The sequence below is a fragment of the Tachypleus tridentatus genome, chromosome 6, assembly GCF_004210375.1.
Source record: "Tachypleus tridentatus isolate NWPU-2018 chromosome 6, ASM421037v1, whole genome shotgun sequence".
Classification (NCBI taxonomy): domain Eukaryota; kingdom Metazoa; phylum Arthropoda; class Merostomata; order Xiphosura; family Limulidae; genus Tachypleus; species Tachypleus tridentatus.
The window spans coordinates 62,555,938-62,569,528 of record NC_134830.1 but is presented as its reverse complement, the minus strand read 5'-3'; the positions used below and the strand labels follow the sequence as shown (position 1 = coordinate 62,569,528).

Sequence of the window (13,591 nt, the reverse complement as noted above, 5' to 3'; positions counted from 1 at the left end):
TGTTCTAATTGCAGGATTTATATGACGGATAATCGCCAAACACATCCAATCCAATAAAGAAGGGTTATCAACTCCCTTTCACCTCCACAATGACCATCTTTAACCTCCAAGGAAAGTAAATAAATGTTCATCTACTTCACCAACGTCCATTAACACCAACCTCAAATACACAGTACTCGTAGTTTCAATTACATTAACCTTTAATTGCACGCATTCTGAAAGTACGGTGCAATTTTTTCTGTAATTTCATACTCAAATAGGTCTGTATTGTACAAAAATATTTTACGAAGTATATCTGGCGAGTTATAAACGGGCATGTTACTTAGAAATTAATGTTGTTCAATTAAAGAATCAATAAAAATAATTTCATGTTTATGTAGTCTGTTATCTGGCAGTAAGAGCATTCAACTGCAGAAACGAGTCATTTGTATGTGTACGAATCAACAACGATAAATTAATTACCTGTACGTTACAATGTGTAGTATAAGGTAAATGTGTTCCCGTTATAAAAGTTTATAACATGCCAAACAACTACAGCTTTAAAATTAGTAGTGTTGTCATTTCTCAAATAACTGGATACGTGTCACAAATCAATAGTAATTGCACTTGTATTCAGGGAATATCTACTGATATCTAACTCATTGTAACAGAATAAACTAGCATACGACGTTTACACAAGTTATTGTAATATTTGTAATCTGTATTATATTTCATATAAACTTTGAAAATAATGTCTACTACAATTATTGCATAACGTGGATTTTTAACTATATGTAGATATATTTTCCTTTCTGAAGAAACAATTACAAGAAAAAATTGCATTCAAATAGTTTATTATGAAATCAGCAGTTTTTAATGTTTCTCCATAATAATTATAGTCTAATAATCTTATAGATACCAGTTTTTAAATAAAACGTAAAACATAATATTTGGAATAAGAATTGTATTTGCACAAAAACATGAAATACGTTGTAAATGAAAAATATTACTAAACTCAGAAAATGTATCATAAAAGTTAATACGTTTTTAAAAAGTGCAAGTTCAACATCTCAGAAATTGATTATATTTTACATAGAAGAGAAAACAAACACGGGAGAGATATTACATTTAGAGAAAGTATAACAATATTTTTTAAATTCCCTTTCTCAGTTCATCTTTACTTTCACTTTAAAATCCACTAAGAAAATATTAAAAGTTCAACAATTTATTTAAATATCAGAAGCAAACCTGGAATGTTTAAGTGCTAACATATTATTTTAAGTCTTTATATCCAAAAAGGTACAATTAATACATTTTGTCAAAGATCACTAAATTTATCTTTTGGATTCTGATACGACCACACCATTCCATGTAATCACTAGCTTTTTTTTTTTCATGTAAATCTATAAGTTTTCCTTTAGTTTTGGAAACTGTACCTGAGAACTAATAACCTAGGTTCATAATACATACATGAGTGTGTATTAACATGTATTTCTTACTATGAACAAGTTATACCACCTAAAGCTAATTTAGACAATCAGAATTCTGTCATTGATGGCTCAACTAAAATCAACAGTTGATGTTAGTCTCTCACTCGAGTATACAATTATTTTATAATCATGGGAATAAATTAAAACAGTCTCAATGTTTTTTTTAAATAAAAGCACATTAAAAGAAAAAATACTGTTCTATAAAACTCATGTTAATATAAATAATAACTTTACACAATCTAGAAACCAAAGTTTCTAAACCATTCATTACTAAACGATTTATTACAGTGTTTAGTAGGTTCTCAACCAATTTCCAAAATTCTAGTGCCATTATAAAAAGACAAATCAATTTAATCACTTGTATAAGCTTAATATTACACACCTGTATAAGATCTCAAAGTACTCTAGTATATTTTCATAACTAGTGATTTTTTTATACTAAATTATTTTTACATACTTGTGTAACTCAACTGTGCTGCAAAGAATAACCTGACATGTAAATTTGGCAATTAAGTTCTATTTCTCTTAATAATCTCATTCAAAAATTAACACAAACTTTGGCTAGAAATCAATATCAAATTCATTATAAATTTCCAATTTAATTCAAGTTTTAACCAAAAAGAGTCACATCTTTCTAAACAAGATTTGAATGTAACATCAGATAACAGGACGAAATATAAGATCTAACAAAAAATTCTAAACAGAATGATCTTTCAAGTATACAGGTATTACAAACTGACTGACAAACAACTACGTTATTTAAAGATTATATACACTTCCACTCCAAATCATCATGTACGACTTTTACAAAAACACGGTTGGAGAGGGGGATGGGGAATGATTTCTTAAACCATGTAAAATCAAATATAACTGTACAAAATATACAAGAATATTAACTCAAAGAGAAATAATACTGGATCTCAAGCACAATAGTTTAAAAAGCATCAAGTGGTCAAGCTTTGTATATTTTCTTATTATCAGTTTGCTATGTAACTGTTTACCAAGATCACCTGAGAACATAATGGTCATTCAAAGACCGGCCAACAAGCTGTGTAGTTTAACTCTTACCTGCTCAATAACCAGTATTTGTCCTGCAAATTCTCATAAATAATTGAAGAAGAAAAAAAACACATTCCACTGGTTACAAAAACACTTGAAACAGTGTTAATTATTTTTACACCATCTTTATAATTTTGAATCTTTAACATTTTCAACTGGTCTTTTGAGATTTATTCTGTGGATACCTGAATAAGGTTGCAGCAAGTTTGGTAAAAAGTACATAAAACCTAAAGGTCTAATTACATATAATGCTGTTAAGCACAAAAACTACACAATGAGCTATCTCTAACCATCTCAAGTATCAAAACTTGGTTTTTAGTGTTATAAGCCTTCTGACTTAAAGTTGAAACACTGGGGTACACATAATGGAACATTCGTATTCACTAAATTTCTAGTGCTCGAAATACAAACATAAGAAAAAAGTGAGATTTACTTTCTATTTGGATTTATCTGTACTGTATTTCTGTACCTTCATGCACACAATTCATGAAGAGTTAGTTTATCAAACTGAATAGAAAGTACTAATGAACTTGACATTTTTAAATAAGAGTAAAGTATTGTGTACATTTTAAATATAGTCCAGCTATTATTCCTTAAAAGGTAAATTATGTTAATGAAATTTAAGTTTGTCAAAATTAAATATGACCATTTTTATGTACATGTTAAAATGTTCAGTTAAAGATGGGTGTTATTATTTAAAATCCTGAGTATCACAAAAAGAATATTGCATAACAAGAAAAATTTAATTTTAATGGGTACAGACAATCTTTGACAAGTAATCTGTCTAAACAATAGCAAAAATATCCTGTTCTAAATAACATGTTTATGGTAATAACATCCAATGCTACATAGGCATAGGGAGAATGAATATTTCGTTTAGAAAAGAATACGATACTGGTAGTAAATATTGTATGGAGATTTAGTTTATGCAAAGTTCCAACTTCAGGCACCACAGCAGACTTAGTTTCCCAATATCTTCAATATTCTAATTGTTATAAAGCACTTCATGAAACATCAGTCAATCAGTCACCTAGCATTTTGACAGGTACTGTCAGTCAATCAGTCACCTAGCATTTTGACAGGTACTGGTAAATGGTTCTTGTCACATTTTAGACCAATAAAAATGACACACGAAAATTACAGCACATATTACTAACATCATTAGTGGTTTAGAACAAAGAAAAGTACAATGGCTACTGCATCCATGTTCCACCCATTTTACAGAACTTAGGATTCCATTGTCATCAGGGAGTACATGCTTGTTTTACATGTCATGAATGTGTTTTGGATGTTTTTTTCCAGTAAATGAATTGAGTGGACCAGAAGGGGAAGTTAGAATTTTCAACATGATGGAAAATTCATCAGTTATTTTTGTTCAAAGATGAGTTTGATGATAGTATTGAGCAATGTGGCAAAGACACAATCTAATGTTTTTTTGTTGTTGTTTTTTTGGGGGGATAATAACTCTTTAGTTTTTAAGTACATACAGTAATTATTACAAAATCACTGCTGCTGTAGAAAAAGGTGAAAAAAATATTTTTTGTGAACCATAATCTACATTGTGGAAAAATATTTTTAAGCACATGGTAAGTATTTCCTTCCATCTTGACGATATCACAATTTCCTTTACGCCACCTCTTCCTTGTCAACAGTCATAAGATGTTTGGAACTATGTTTAGAGTCACTATATCATGGTTTCAAAAGTTCTACATGTTCAAGACTACATATAAAGCATGTAACTAAGGGCACATCCATGCTTTTAAAAATACAAAACCAGTGGCATGTCAAAATGCATTTCACCAAGACAGGGATTCTGTTGATATTTGACAAACATGTTCATATTTAAGTAATAACTATTCTAATTCAAATCAACTGATGAGCAGGTTATCCAGAGCTATTTCAAATGAATATCTTATACAGATAACACATTAATATTTTTGACCACATATTCTGTCATAGGAGTGTCACAACAAAATCACTGTCTTCATCTACCACTTCTCCAGCTGATACTATCAGATTTGTAAATAAATATGTATTTTCTCTGCAAAAAAACTTACAAAAAACTTAACAAAGAAAGTCTACAAGTGTAAAAACATTAATGGTCACTACTTAGAAATTAGGACCTTGAAAAGTTATCTCATTAGTAGTACATTATACCTGTTACTACATATTTACCTTTCCATTCAAATTTGACAAGGATCATTTCAAACACTATCCCAGATCCATTTTTATGTGAGAGGTAATAAAAATTAAAATTAAGAAAATAATAATGGCATGTCAAATATGTAAATGGTCAAAGTACTCTTAATCTTCAAACACTTTCTCCTGAAACCATATCACAAGGCATTACATAAGCAGCATAAATATAAATGAGTTATAAAAATTGTTTATAAGTTAAGGACCTGCTTCCCTTTTTTTGTACAAATATATGTGTCAGTATTCACTTGTATCTTAACACGTTAAATACAAAAAAGAATAATTAAATGTACTTTGGAAACTATACAGAATTATGTAGCATTATATATTACCTTAAAAAGTGATTATGCAACTGTTGTTATTGAACTAAAAACATTTAAGTTTCTCTATCAATAACGTTTTTCAGTGCTTGAATCCTCAGAAAGCAAAGAACTATGTTATTTTAAGAATAATTAAAAGATACTAAAAATAGCATACCTCTATCACTTTTTAGTCAATGAAAATAGAAAGTTAAAACAATAAATTAACACTATTAAAAAAAGTTTAAAAACTAGGTGTCATTCAAAAGCTATGAATTATGTTTGGAAAACATTTTATTCACTGTTGTTATGGAAAAACTAATTAGTTGACAGCATTGTAGTGTAGTTGTATGATACAAGAGCATAAATAATAATAATCTATTGCATATGAGGTGTGACAGCACAAAAGAAAAGTATATACAATACAGATTTGAAACAAAATATAAGAGTTTGTGTAATATAACAGAAAGTTATATCTAAACAGAAATGTGTCTATAAAAGATGTTCCACACAAACTTAATAAATATACAAAAATACCTTGAATTATCTTGAGCTCAATCAGCAGTAGTCGGCTGTAACATAATAAGGCAATGCTACAACAATGATGTCCTTTGATACATTTTCATACACTCAATTTTGAACATAGTTTACTCTAAAAAATCATTTATTTATTATCTAAAAAATTCTAAAATGTCTTAGAATGTTGTTTAAATTACAAAAATAAGTGTTGAGGTGGCATTCTGATACAGCTCAAGTATTGACCACATTTATTATGGAAAAAATTACTCTTTTAAGAATATGTTTGACATGTACTAACAAAATAAAAGAATAATGTAAAACTTGGAACAAATGGTCAAATAATGCCAGGATATTTTTAAGTTTTACAAAAATTTTCCAATGATGTTAGGGGTCGTAGGAGGAAAATGAATACAATGAAACTGCTGTCAGTTACTAGTAATATTAGGTAATTTAAGGTGCCTGAAACCCCCTGACCACAACATTCTTGTCTTCATTCAGTATTTGGCCTATCAAATCACCAATAGGTATATCTAAGTTAACTTTTTGTATTGAGTACCACACAACAAAAGTTTTGCTTATAATTACAAAGATCCACACCACCATTTTGCACGTCACTCACAAGATGCACTATTGTTTAATCCTCTAAGCACAATAAAAAAATACCATAATTAATCTTTTTTTTTTTTCAATTTTAAAAGCAGCATTGTAAAAATATGCATTCAAGATTGTGGTTGATGTTGTACGTAAAAATTGCACAAATATCTCGAAATACTATAATGTGTGTTACTACAATGTTCAATCATTTTATGATCCTTATACAATTTTTAGTTTATTATCTTTCAACCAAAATGCCACCTCAGAATTTAAAAAGAAATGGAAATCAGATTGTTATGTTCACTCAGAAACATGAAATCCCATGTTGAAAATTTAAAAAAATGATGAAAATTAATTTTTTCCCCCTTAAAATAAATATTTTGAGGTCAGCAGGATTGTAAAACAAAACATAAAGTAATTTTAGCCTAACACAAGTTTAACATGGTAATAAATTAACATAGCAAACAAAGCAGTAATTCTTATTAATCAATGTCACATACAATCATTCTAACAATGTAATCATTGTAATTTTATACTTGCATATATTCTGAGTGTGAATGGGATGGAAGAGATTCAGACGAATTATTTTAAAACTTGCAGAGGCATACTTTACACATTATTCTAATCTGAGAAAAGTGATTTTTAGGTCAAAATTTAACTCGGCTACTTAAGGTATTCAAATCTAAGTATGTTCATATTTTGCTATTAAATGTCTCTTTTTATATCTGTGATTCAAACATTACACAACATATAATTTTTACCATAGCTATATAAAATAATCTTTAAGAGTAAAGAAGTTTCCTTATTCTAAGATAGCACTCCATAAAAAATATTGTATTTAGTTTACCAGTTAATTAAACCTTGCACATTTTTTGTTTTATAGTTTAAGTATAAATCATTAAAGTAGTTTAAAAGAAATTGGGACAATTTTTTTAAACGACAGTTACTAAAGTTTTCTAGTATTTTACTGGCCAGCATTACACAAGGATGGATCGTGAGAACGACCAGATCGAAGATTACAGAGCATGGATTTTTTACAGTCTCCTATGCATGGTTCATTGTGGTAATCACTCATCTTTCTGTAATATCTACAAATGAGAAGAAAAAATTAACATTTCCAAGTAATTAAATGACTGGAGGATTTTGCTAAACAACTTACATCAACCAAAACGAATTTTGACCGTTAAAGAAAGTGGTGTTTTAAACTATGAAAAACTGTATGAAAGCAAACAGTAACAGGTAATACAGACTTAGTTTTTTTCATTTATGTATCTTTGAGTTCATACAAACAAAATCATAGTTACAAGCTTATTTCAAACCAATAGCAAATATTTAACTAACTTCACAAATAATGAAATTTAATTTATACTTTTATAATACACACTTAAGCTCTTTTCTATAACCAATATTTTGAAATTTCATTTGATACACACATACCACTTAAAATTTATTCTTAACAAAAAGGTTCTGTAAAGGAATATTGTTGTATATGAGTAGAATATGTACATCAAATAAACAGAGTATTCACACAATAAGCACATTTATTTCTCTGTCACTAGAAGGTTACTTTTCTTTAGAGAATTCTACTTAGTTCGTTAAAACAAGTACTTCCATATTACTCAATACATTTTCTGATGAAATTACAGTAAATAATCAAGAATATTCAAGAAAGAAACAGTGTACAAGTACATTGTTTTTTTTACTGGAATTAATAATAAAGAGTTTAATATTGAGCAGAAAACAAATTCTACCTGTCCATGAATGAAAGTTTAAACATTACAAGAGTACAACAAAATATACATCTTTATCATTTATGAAAAGAAATAAACTTTGCTTTCTATAGGAAAATAATAAAATTAAATACAGGTATACAAATAGCTTTATGATAAAGCAGATATCAAGTTTTAGCTAAAATATAAAATGTTTATGTCTATGATTAAACATTTTGCCACAGCTATGAATTTGTTTAGTACTAGATAATATCATCAAAATCTTATTACAGTCTGAAAAAGTTTGTCTTAAACAAGACAACCTTGTTAGCTACTAAGGATAATGATAAAGAACTATCATGTGAAAACATTCACATGCTATAGGTTAGGTTATGTCCTGGTAAGAAAAAAAATGGCTACCACAGGACATAGGGCAATCTGTTGATAATAGTGACAACTACAAATAACAGTAACACTACTGGATGATCAGATGTAGCTTTAATCAAAAATCATGGAATCGTGTAATAAATTAAAACAAAATTAAATAAAACCCATAGGTAATGGGTTAAAGCTGGCAGACAGTGATAACCATACAGTGCCAATGATTTTCACTTATATAACCACAAAAGAAGTCCTAAATCTTTACATACAAAATATTATTATTATAGGAGTACATCAATATTGAACTTACCTATAAAACCGTTGAAACAGGGTATCATTTGACTCAAAACGTTGAATGAGAGTATTCCAGTCATGAGGGAGAAGAGATTTCATTTCCAGGTGTTCTTTGACTGAGTATGTTTTTCTCCATGTAGGTTGGTTAAACAGATTTGCTTCAGTAAGGTTTAAGAAATATGTCTCGTGATCTAGTACAACCTAATATGAAACATTTTTTGTTGCATTATTTCAATAACCACACACGTGTTTGTCTACATAAAGGAATATATATACACACACACACAACAAACATTTTAGTACTTTTATCCTATAGTAACAGTTCAAATATGGAATAATTTAATGTGTTGTTCTTTTATCTTCACAATTCAGTCTCCACACCATTGTACTTGCTTAGCAACTAAATATGTATTTGCAGACCAAATTACTGCCATACATTGAATAAGAAGGAAGTCATACTTACTCTGGAACTACCAGCATAGTTTCCATCTACTGTGTAAATTCTAAAAGCAGGGTTCCCACTACCAAATGTAGTTACACTGGGTCCAATGTAGGCAATATTTGTGGGGTGTTTGAGGGTCTCTGTGTCATAAAATACTTCAAATTCATCACTGTGAGTATGACCATAGAACTGAGCCACAACAGTGCTTTCAAACCTGGAAATAATAATAATTAATTCATTGAACATTGAAAAATATCAAAAGGTTAGTGTGTATTATTTATGTCACTAAATATTTAATAAGAAACAAAACTGAATCTTTTCAGTTAGAAAAAAAGCCAGTTTACTTCCATGGATAAGTACACATAAGCCATATCTTAATTTTAATTTTAAATTTTTAAATATAAATTTGTCAAATGTAGCTGCAAAAAGCCAAGGAAGAATTTGTTATTGGATTTCAAACAACTAACACTACATTGAATAGTCTTATCACTATTATGACTTTCTTTTTCGAAAGCATACACAGTTATATTCATGCAGATTCCATAAGTAAATAATAGGTTTCAGACAAATGGGGTGCAAGTACATAAGAATGCATTCATGCAGATTCCAGAGGTAAATAACAGGTTTCATTAAACATGTATACACATCTCACCTGTTAATGATACGATAGTAGTTATGACTCCAAACTTGAAGACAGCTTCCTGTACCAGGTGGGATATGACCAATGATGTGAACCTTATCATGCGAAAATAAATTATTTTAATTCTTTCAACATTGTGACATTTTAAATATTGATACAAATACCCTTTCTGACTACAATGGTATTAAAATGTAGCATACCACAAGTTTTACAAATCCTTTACTTAAATGTGGAAAATAAAAACATACCAGAGAAATAGAAAAAGTGTATGTTGTTGTTTTAATGTTTTGAAAGCCATCTGTAACATAAAGTACATTATTATTAGAAATAACTGTTACATGACCATGATCTGGAAAACCCAATATTCAGCTAAGACTGTGCTTTCATGAGTTCACTTTATTACATAGCTAATTCTTAAAGACTCTAAATGCCTGAAAATTCATCAGACAAAATATCTAGAAGTAATACATACCACAAGTACCATCAGCTTTGTACTAGTAAAATATTATGTAATGTTAGAAAACAAGTCCTGTTAAGGACATCCGATCAAGACTCTTGCATAATAATATGTTTTGTTTTGGTCTATTTCTTAATTTTGGGCAAAACTAAATTAGGAGTTATCTGCACTATCCACCCATAGTTTAGCACTGAGACTAGAGTGAGGCAGCTAGTCATTACCACCTGCTAACAAATAGTGAGATTGACCATAAAATTATAATGTCACTATGGCTGAAAGGATGGAAATTTGAACTTTGAGTCAAGCATCTTAACCACCTGGTCATGCCTAGTGCATAATAACAAGATTCACAATTAAGAGTAAAAAAAAAAGATAACCCATAACTGGCTTTCTTTTAATGGCTTCCACTCTTTCAGAATGTGAACATAATTCAAATGTTTTTTAATACATCCTAACATATACAGAATGATTACTTACAAAATATTCTAAGAGGGAGAGTTGTTATTAAATCCATAAACATTTTTAAATTTATTTAATCTTGATTCATTAAAATGTTTAGACTGTATGGGTGTGTGAGTAACTTATATCCCTGAACATTGACAATTATTATGACAAAATATCTTATATTCAATCTTTTTACATTTAATACATATTATTTTATCAAAATGCCAAACAGAATATTGATTTGAAACAAACATAGGTACATAAAAAAACCTTAAATATTTTAATAAAAGTCTGTGATGTCAAATAGTATATTTTACCAAAAACTATGAACAATAATTCTAAAAAAACATAATGAAATAGTCTGAGATTCAAGAACTAAATGCTTCCTTTGCAGCTATAAACTACATCACTGACACTGATCATTTGTTTACAAACATGCTCAAAATACATACTGAACACATGTTGTATTATGAAGGTCTTTTAGGCTTATTTAGAAACACATATAAAAAGATCTAGACAGCTTAGATAGTATTTAACAAATAGCTAACATTACCTTTTCCCCAATCAGCTCTGAAGCCTGTAGTTCTTGGATAAGCCACTGTAGTTCTTCAGCTGGATCAGTAGAATTTAACAGTAACCACCTAAGAAGCAACAGTTTTAAAGTTACCAAAAATAACTTGTGTCAATGATCAGTTTTATTAGTTTATATGCATGTTGCTTTTATGTTACAAAATGTTTGTTTTACATCTTTCATCAGATAAAAATCAAAACGAAAAAAAGTCATGTCATTCAATTATAGCACTGAATCAAGTTCTGCTCCAGAAATGTAAATCTTAACCACAAAGCCTCTTTAGCTTTAAAACACCAAAACTTTAGTATATGCAAAACACAAAATTCTTGTAACAAGATTTATCTTTGAAATTGATATGTACTCAAAAAATAGCAGTACACAAGTCCTAGATATCTGTCTGTAGTACACTAAAATTGTTCCCTTTGGGTCATTACAAAAAATATTCCTGTGCAAAGTTTAACTATCTTAATTCCTTTTATAATTATATTATTTCTATAATAAATTAAAGGTAGCTTATAATCTACTTTGATTACAATAACCAAAATTAAACATACAGGATATGTTCAAATGGTTTTACATATTTTAAAATGTAATGATTTCCAAAGCTAAACAATTAAAAACAAGTTAGTTGTAATAAAAAGAAACAAAAAACAGACTCATTGTTGGAATTACATTTGTTAAACCATTCATTACGGTCTGAGTGGATTCCACCAAACTCATAACCACAAAAATATTCATTACAGTAATTATAGTATGATTTTTGATAATGTATACATAGGTTCATAAAATTTCGTAGGTTATTGGTAAATATTACAGATCTTTTATAATGAAAATATAAGGTTTGTAATTAAGTGTTAAGATTTTTTAAATATTTTCTCAATTTTTTTTTTCTTTCAGAACGTTGACTACTTAACATGCAGAATAATTTTCATTTCAAGATCAAAAATACTTTTATGCATCAGAAAACTCTCAAATTTCACATGTGAAATTTCCTTAACTTCCAGACAATTATTAAATATTTTTTAGCAAAACTTCATATTTTATCTGTTATTTTCACTATTGAATCAGAATCTCTCTAAGTGTTCAGTAGATTTGACTGATCTCATAACAAACATAAAAATTAGCAAATAAAATAAATATATAATACAGATTATAACTCCACAACACAAATTTTAGTCTAAATAGCTTAAATGTCATAACATTATACATTTATATGTACATATATAAATGCATAAATAGTATTTATTATTTTTAGTATATTGACCTTTCACCTATTGCTAGCCTACATCACAGAAGTTACAATGACAAGATGCACATGCACCCATGTTACTGTACCCAACTGACTTTTACAAAGTGACCTGCTTTGGCTGTGTTTTAGTGAACTAGTATTTTGTAAGATAGTCAAATTTCAGTTATAATACATTATATATACATTATTACTATTTACAAACAAGTTTCTAAACTTCTTTTTCTTAAAACATATAACAATAAAGAAGTAATCCATCAAACAATTATCTCTTCCAGTTATGATTTTTGTACTTGGGTTGCCGCTTGTCGCAGGTTTTCTATGCCTTAAGAAATTTCACACATGGAAGATGCCAAACAAAATTTTTTAGGTTTGATATTAATACCATAGAATTCCTTTATAATTTATCAAGTTTAGTAACAAAGCAGTATTTGAGTATTAAAAAAATACTAAATTTCAAACAAGCTAAAGACTCAACTTACCAGCATGAAGGTTTGTCTGGAAAGAAAGAGAGACACTGTTATATTTGAATATGACTGAGAAAACCACTTGGAGAACATTGACCTTTCAACTGGTTATTCAAATGTTATATACAGAAATATATGTAAGGGACTGTTGCTAAAAATGGAAAGTAGTGAGTGAGACCACGGTGTTTGATTCAGTTCATGAGCAATATCTCGACAAATAGAAAGATGTGAGGTTCATATTTTATATTCTAGCTTTTCAATATCATTAATTCCCATTCTTAATTCATACAAAGCTATAGACTTTGTATTTTGACATCAGAAACATCTAATATGAGCCAGTACTGCATTCAACATACCACATGACACATAAAAATTGATGTTCAGGTTTTTTTAATTTACTTTTAAGTTAATAAATTAAATTATACAAAATATGAAAATTTCAATTATAATCTACAGTTTGACAAACTTATTAATATAAATTCATAAAATAGTAGTTCATTAAAACTTTAATGGTGAGTCAACTAACTTGGTGACATGGCTTTTGACCTGTGACCCATATGGAAAGGGTTACTCTTGTGCACTGGCAATCCTAACAATTCGATCTTATCAAATTATGAAGGAAAGAAACATGGAAATATAGTATAAGACCACAAGTACATAGACCAACAAGCTCTTAACTGCACTTTTTTGTATGACTCTATTCATTCAAAGGTTGTTTGAAGATGTGTACAATAATATGTGCACGTTATATGTAACTTATATACATAAAGTGTGTAATGAACACACAAAAAGTTATATTTTAAA

At 28.7% G+C, this 13,591-nt stretch overlaps 1 protein-coding gene across 5 annotated transcripts in view; it reads right to left on the bottom strand.

Moving 5' to 3' along the window:
* Positions 1-816: 816 nt before the first annotated feature.
* Positions 817-13,591, bottom strand: part of LOC143252674 (sphingomyelin phosphodiesterase-like) — a 36,422-nt gene continuing 23,647 nt past the window's right edge. For all 5 annotated transcript variants that reach the window (XM_076505169.1, XM_076505173.1, XM_076505171.1 and 2 more), the window contains 5 exons: positions 11,057-11,144; positions 9,615-9,697; positions 8,984-9,176; positions 8,537-8,721; positions 817-7,224 (listed from right to left, as the gene is read on the bottom strand). In XM_076505169.1, the coding sequence (XP_076361284.1) occupies positions 7,101-7,224; positions 8,537-8,721; positions 8,984-9,176; positions 9,615-9,697; positions 11,057-11,144 (673 nt within the window). In that variant the 3' untranslated portion in view covers positions 817-7,100. The remainder of the gene's footprint in view (positions 7,225-8,536; positions 8,722-8,983; positions 9,177-9,614; positions 9,698-11,056; positions 11,145-13,591) is intronic.